Source organism: Eurypyga helias, unplaced genomic scaffold (genome assembly GCF_000690775.1).
Source record: "Eurypyga helias isolate BGI_N326 unplaced genomic scaffold, ASM69077v1 scaffold47890, whole genome shotgun sequence".
Classification (NCBI taxonomy): domain Eukaryota; kingdom Metazoa; phylum Chordata; class Aves; order Eurypygiformes; family Eurypygidae; genus Eurypyga; species Eurypyga helias.
Window position 1 is genome coordinate 1 of NW_010224684.1, and position 7,188 is coordinate 7,188.

Sequence of the window (7,188 nt, forward strand, 5' to 3'; positions counted from 1 at the left end):
GCGGCGTCAAGGCTGCGCCCGGCGGTGCGATGAGGGCGCGTCTCGTTGCACATGCCGCGGGTTTGGGGTTTTTTTTTCGTTCTTCCTTTCTCCTTGAAGCCACTTTTCAACCTCGCTGTTGTTAATTCAATCTAGGGAAGGCAGCGACTGGCAGAGGGTAAGAAGTGCCTTTCAGAAGAAATTAATGAAACCCAGGGAAGTTGCGAAACTGGATACCACGATCAACGAGGTACTGGGCTTCGAGAAATTCTTTCTCTCTCCCCATTCCCCTGGAAACCTGGGAAATAAAAGCAGATCAAATGTTCCAGTGTACCTGGAGAGCAGTCGATTTGCTGCAGAGTGGTAAAACCATGAATTCATGCTCTGAAATCATTCAGGGAAGGATAAGTACAAACTGATTATCAGGGTCTGATAAAAAGTGAGACCACACAGAAACCTGCAGATTGTCTGTCTCCGTGGATCAGTAAGATTATTCCTCAATGATACAGGCTCCTGCAAACAGAGGTTTTGCATACTTCATTCAGTATTTTTTGCCTTTACCCCTTCATTCTTATGTTCCTCCTATCAGGGAACCTCTCCCTCTTTAACCTCTGTGTTCCTCATGGAGTTTGAGGAGCATCTCTGATCAACAGCTTCATCCATATTGTGAAACTCCAGTATTATCCCAGCGTCGGATGAAGCATTTCATTCCTGTGGAGGAAAGCTCAGTTTGACAAAGTGCAAACAGTAATAACAGGAGAGTCATGTAAAACCCAAACATGTTAACATAGTAGGAGATTGAATCTTGTTCAAAGAATAGGAAACGTTAAGTATTCCGCTCTTATGTGAGATTGTTACTTATAGAAAAGACAGTTCAAATGCTAAATTTCACTGAATTTTTATTAGTTCATCTGATTTTATTACCTTTTTCCCTCTCTTCTCTCCACTGCTTAGGTCCTGGAGGACTTCATGCACAGAATAGATGATGCTTGTAACCACAAGGGACAAATAGAAGATGTCTATTCAGAATTCAACAAATGGTCATTTGAAAGTAAGTTGTCCTTTGCCTGAGAATGACATGCATTTTGCACTTGCCATGGCATTTCACTTACAATCAATGATGAATGTGTAGGGGGGTTATTTCCAAACTGTCAGCCACAATATCATGGAAAGCAGGTTGCAGAAAAGCCAGGGGAGTATCAGTACACGTGCAAAATTCATCAGCAACTATACAAACTCTCCTGTCTGGTTATCTATGTGGCTTGTAATAAATGCAAACATTATAGTGACTAACAAATCCAAAACTTGGGGGAACCAAAGTGCATTTATCTAGAGTGGGATCAGACCCACCCATGACCATTTTTGTCCATCTGATGTTTGTTAATTACCAGCAGCACAAGATCAATGAATGATCGAATAACAGTAAAGAAGTATTTGTTGTAGACAAGGGTTGGAAAATCCCATTGTTTTCATTGGGATTGAGAAGCACTGGAGTAAGTTACCAAGACAGGAGCCTCCATCTTCAGAAACCTTTCAGAGTACACTAGGGAACCATCTGCCAGGAATGACTTGGGGCATCAGTGGTTCCCACTGAGGAGGGATGGTTGGATACAGCGTGTAACCGAACAAGCTCTGCCAGACCTGTCTGCTCTTGGCTGGCTCATCTCAGCAACCTGTGTATTGAGTTTCTGAAAGTGGTTTTTCCACTGTAAGTGGAGATGTCTCCTTTTGGAAAGGGAGAAATAGGAAGTGACCGTAGAAATGCAAGTGGGAAGAGGTGGAAACTTGTGGAGTGGGGGATGCTGCCAGTGTTTGCAAGTGGTTTCTGGCTGTGAAAAGGGCTAAGAAGCACTGGACTAGATGGGCTCTTCAGGCCCAGTCTTCCCATGACACTTCTCTTCAGTACTGTTGCTTAATTAGCTTATTTGCCAAATATGCCAGCCCTGCTTGGCACAACGATCTGCTGCTCGTCAGGGGATCGGTGCTGCTTCTTATTTGTGAAGAAAATGCTACCTTAAGGGTACCTCAGCTACATATAGTGCTACTTGGGTCTGAGGCAAATGTGCAGAAGGAGTTTTGAAGTGCTGCTCAGGTGTGTATCATAGAACATTTTTCAGAGAGATAATCCAAGCCATTCCTTGACAGTAAATGGTGCACATGGTTCACCCTTTGGTTTATGTAATTTAATTATAATATTGCCTTACAACAGGTATCTGTCTGGTGCTGTATGGAAAGAGGTTTGGTCTCCTACAGCAGGACATAGAAGAAGAAAGTCTGAACTTCATCAAGGCTGTAAAAACGGTATGTAAGAGTCTTTACTGGGGCTGTAGTGATTTTCTACCCCTACTACTAACGAGAGGGCACAGGTTTAGATGGTTCGCCTGGAAAAAGAAACTCAAGTTTCTGTGCTACATGTGTATTGGCAGCCTTGCACATCCAAGGTGACACTTTCATGTGCAGGGCTAATGCTGAACGTCTCATTTATGAAATGCCTAAATTTGTAGAGGAAAAATTGCTGTATGGACATCAGGGTAATCCTGGAAATTGAGTTGTGAGCTTGGTTGGTTGGTTAATTTTCCTCTCCCTCTGAGACACCTGTTGTGCAACACTGCTGTTTGTTGGGTGGGACTCTTGGAGTGGTGTGGGATTATGCAAATATGACGGATTTGGAGGTTAGTCATTCCTGCAAGCACAGCTGCTGTGCATCTTGCTGCAACTTGGACTCCGGTGATATATATCTGCCTAATTTTAGCCATCTAAAAGATAGGCATCTAGCCTAGCCTAGTTTTTAACTCCATCTGTTGTTAAGGGAGAGAGAGACGCTGCCAAAGGGTGGCTTGTCCCATTCTAAAACAGGTGCCTAAAATAGGTAGGATGAATCACCCACTAGAGAAGCCTCTTATCCTCCACTGCCTGTCCCTAACTTTCAGCTGGATACAGTCTAAGTAGGTTGAGACCCATCCTTTCTGTCAAGAATGGAGAATCTGCCAGAATCCTGACATCCTGAAAATTCTCTCCTACTTTATAGTCTAATCTTGTTCATGGATAGCAATCACATAGATTAAAGAAAGATTTCGAAAACTCTTTCTCCACCACAGATGATGGCTACTTTTGGAATGATGATGGTGACCCCCGTGGAACTTCACAAGGGTCTGAACACAAAAGTCTGGCAAGCTCATACTAAAGCATGGGATGATATATTTAAAACAGGTTAATTTTTTAAATTTTTTTTTTTTAACCCCAGGTTCTCTGCTTTCCCTTTGTCTCTGTTTCCTACTTGGTGAAATTAACTTTCTTCATACTTGCTACTGTCCTTCGCTGATGTTAATTCCTACCTTCAGCACCTTTGCTGCAACTAACCACAAACCTATTCCAAGCATGGCAGCACTGTTTTCTTGTGACTAACACTTTGCTCTGGTTGTGGAGCAATCCCCAGGGAAGCACCAGAAATTTGGGAGCCAGCGATGTCATGAGTCCACTCTAATGTGTCATAAGAGTAAATAGCCAGAAACTGTACAACCTCTTTAAGGGCAAGAGATATGAATGAGAAAAGGGACCTCCCCCAAAGGGACCTCATACGAAATTGTTTTCTTGAGAAACATGAATTTTATATGCAGCAAAAATCTGTTTTTTAGAAAAAAAAGAAAGGAAAAAGAAATTATGGGTTTTCTGAGCAACCTGGAATATAACTCTAAGTCTTAAAACCAGAAGCAATTTAAATAACAAGGTACAGCTTGGGCTTTTTGACAACATTTTCGGTCTATTTAAGATGGATTGGTCTTCAAGCTTACAAAATTACTCTAACTCCAGGTAGGAAGTTAAGTTTATATTTTTAAATATTTTTGCTAGACACTGAAAGTTATAGCTACAGATTAAGAAAGCTTTTGCATTTGGAAGTTGTAATGCTGGGTGATATATTCCTCCTAGGTACTTGATACTTCAGGGGTTTTGGTCATCCCAGCCACACGTGCACTTATTTTATTGCTTCTTAGTTTATGGGGTTTAGAAAAGACACTTTAAACCTGTTTTCTTCAGAAAAAAAACAGCTTTACTTGACATGAAAAGATCCTTAGTACAAACTGATCTTAACAATTGGGATATTTGTGAGGAAGGGTGGGCAAAATCTGGTCATCTATACCTACAAAAATAAAATAGGATGTTGAAATTTGGCATCTATTTTTGCCTTCCCTTAGGAAATCAAAGGCTTCAATTTCCCCTCAGGGAATCTGAATGCTAAGTCTCTTTGATTTTTTTTAACACCTTGATCCCCTTTGAAAATCCAATGTAATAATTTTTACACACTTATATTTCTGTTTGCTAAACATTTGACTCAACACATGACTGATTTCCTTTCCTAATTTAAGAAAGCAGAATTCCTAATAGTTTACAGGAGGTCTTTCTGTTCAGAAGTTATTTTTGTGACTGAGTGCTTTGTTTAAAGTGATAATACCATTATTTATTCAGTATAACACTCATCACTTGAAAAAAACAGCACAGCTTGGCATCATCTTTCAAAATCCTGCATATAAGATGTGTTTATGGTTTCATTTTTAAAGTATTTTTAGTGATTTTCCATTAATTACCTCCTGCTCCTCCCTCCTCAGCCAAACACTCAATTGACTGTCGACTGGAAAAGTACTCTGCAAACCCTCAGGAGGACTTCCTGTGTGACATCTATTCTGGAGGACAACTTTCCATGAAGGAGCTGTACGCTGCCATCGCAGAGCTCCAGATTGCCGGAGTTGAAACGGTAAATCTATCTTTCCAAAAGCTTGTTAAAATTAACATCCTTCCAACTCCCTGCTTTCTTCCATAACATCTGAGACTGAGTTAATCCTGTAGTTGCTTCGGTGGCCTAGATGCAGGTGAATTTTTACCTGAAATTACTAGATTCTTCTGTTCATTGCTCCTAGGGATGGCTCACAAAATACCGTAAGGCAATGACCAGCCGTAAATGTTGCTTTGAACTTTTGGCAGCTTCATGTTTCCGTCACCACAAACAGAGGTCTTACGTTTCTTTTTGGTTTGTTTCAGACGGCCAATAGTTTACTGTGGGCTTTGTATAACATTTCACGCAATCCACATGTCCAGCAGAAGCTTTTCCAGGAAATACAGAGTGTTATGGCTGCTAATGAGAGCCCAAGTGCTGAGAACTTGAAGAATATGCCTTACCTAAAAGCATGTCTGAAAGAATCCATGAGGTAAAATTCTCCAATAATTTGCAAAAAGCAAAATGATCACAAAATTTTTTAACAGCTAGTGTGTGCTAGCAATGGTGCTGGGGAAGGGTCTGGAGCACAAGTCTTAATGCGGAGCGGCTGAGGGAACTGGGTTTGTTTAGCCTGGAGAGGAGGAGGCTCAGGGAAGACCTTATCAGACCTACAACTACCTGAAAGGAGGGTGCAGAGAGGTGGGTGTCTGGGTCTCTTCTCCCAAGTAACAAACAATAGGACAAGAGGAAACAGCCTCAAGTTACAGCAGGGAGCCTTAGATTGGATATTAGGAACAATTTCTTCACCAAAAGGGTCATCAGGCATTGGAAGGGCTGGAGGCATTTAAAAGGTGTGTAGATGTGGTGCTTAGGGACATGGTTTAGTGGTGGACTTGGCAATGCTGGGTTAATGGTTGGACTTGATGATCTTAAAGGTCTTTTCCAATCTAAAGATTTTATGGTTCTACTAGGGAGGAAGAATTTTCTGGTATATACAACTTTGTTTAGGGTAAAGTGTGATAGATGCAGGAAGAAAAAGTGATGGAAATTTAATCCATTGTTTCTTTCAATGTAGATTAACACCATCAGTGCCATTTACTACTCGCACCATCGACACGGAAATGGTTCTGGGAGATTACGTACTGCCCAAAGGGGTAAATCAATTAATTTAGCTTATTAGAATATTTTGTCATTGAATAACTGCCCTGTTAACCACTGAAGCTGGACATATTTCAGTCTCAAAATGACTTTGCCAAAGGACAAGGCCCAGGATAAGGAATGAGGAATTCGCACCACGAATTCCCATAAACTGAACACCAAACCTGCCTGCACTGCTCTTGGATTTAGAAAAAAGTATTTCAGTGCACTATTTCAAAAAAAATTTCCCAAATTTCCAATGATTTTCTGAGGAAACGATCATTTCTAAGTTTGAATTAATCTTCAGGGAATTACATGACATCTTAGGAAACCGCCTTGCCTTTACGGTTGCATTATTTTTTTCCATTAACAAGCTGATTCATTTGGTAGCTCTAAGCCAATTTGTAATGAGACTCTCCTATTGCTTTGTTTATAGACTGTACTAGTAATAAACAGCCATGCCCTGGGTTGCAATGAGGAGTACTTTAATGACTGGACTCAGTTTAAACCAGAGCGCTGGTTTCAGAAGAACTTCATAAAACCTTTCTCTCATGTTCCATTTGGCATTGGGAAGAGGATGTGCATCGGGCGCCGCATAGCAGAGCTACAGCTTCACTTGGCCCTTTGCTGGGTAAATACTCTAAAACAGCATTCTGTGCTCAGTGTCTGGCTGTTCTAACCTAATCTGAATATCTAGAAACCAAGGCATGCTGACTGAAATGTTTGTCTTTCAGCTCATTCGCAAATACCAAATTGTAGCAACTGACAACAAGCCAGTAGAAACGCTCCATTCAGGAACACTGATTCCCAGCCGGGAGCTTCCCATTGCATTTCGCAGACAATAAGGTATGAGCATAAGGGTCTCCTGAGTACAAGAGACTTGTCTTTGAACCTCATTTATAATTTTTGCAGAACTGTGAGTAGAAGAGACGAGATGTTTTTCTAAGGTATATTCTCATAATGTGAGATTTATTAAATGCCATCACATTTTGTTACTTTTAACAGAAAACATTCTGTGTATGACAACAGAAGACAGATTTCCTGTGGCTTACGGCTCTGAAGTTAGCTGTCTAGTTTTAAACTCCAAGAGAGCATGTCTTCTGTACATGATGCAGATCAGAAATGGGGAAATCAAAATGTATATACTGTTGGGAAAAATAATAGCCATTAATTTGTTATAATACAACTTTTCCACTGCATTTCTAGAAAGTATTTCCTGAAAAATAGCATTTGATTTTGAGCTTCAATGTATAAACTAAGGAGAAAATGCCCTAGGGAAGGATCAGTATACCAGTGCACTACAGACTTTAGATTAGAAAACTTCATTTTAGGCAGAAAGAAAGCAATACCTATTTGAAAAT

At 40.7% G+C, this 7,188-nt stretch overlaps 1 protein-coding gene across 1 annotated transcript; it reads left to right on the forward strand.

Moving 5' to 3' along the window:
* The first annotated feature begins 108 nt into the window (after positions 1 to 108).
* On the forward strand, positions 109 to 6,672 carry LOC104503318 (1,25-dihydroxyvitamin D(3) 24-hydroxylase, mitochondrial). Its single transcript, XM_010146623.1, has 9 exons — positions 109 to 229; positions 934 to 1,030; positions 2,189 to 2,280; positions 3,078 to 3,189; positions 4,584 to 4,729; positions 5,014 to 5,180; positions 5,766 to 5,844; positions 6,264 to 6,458; positions 6,562 to 6,672. The coding sequence occupies exons 1-9, from the start codon at positions 185 to 187 to the stop codon at positions 6,670 to 6,672; spliced, it is 1,044 nt and encodes a 347-aa protein (XP_010144925.1). The 5' UTR covers positions 109 to 184.
* The last annotated feature ends 516 nt before the right edge of the window (positions 6,673 to 7,188 follow it).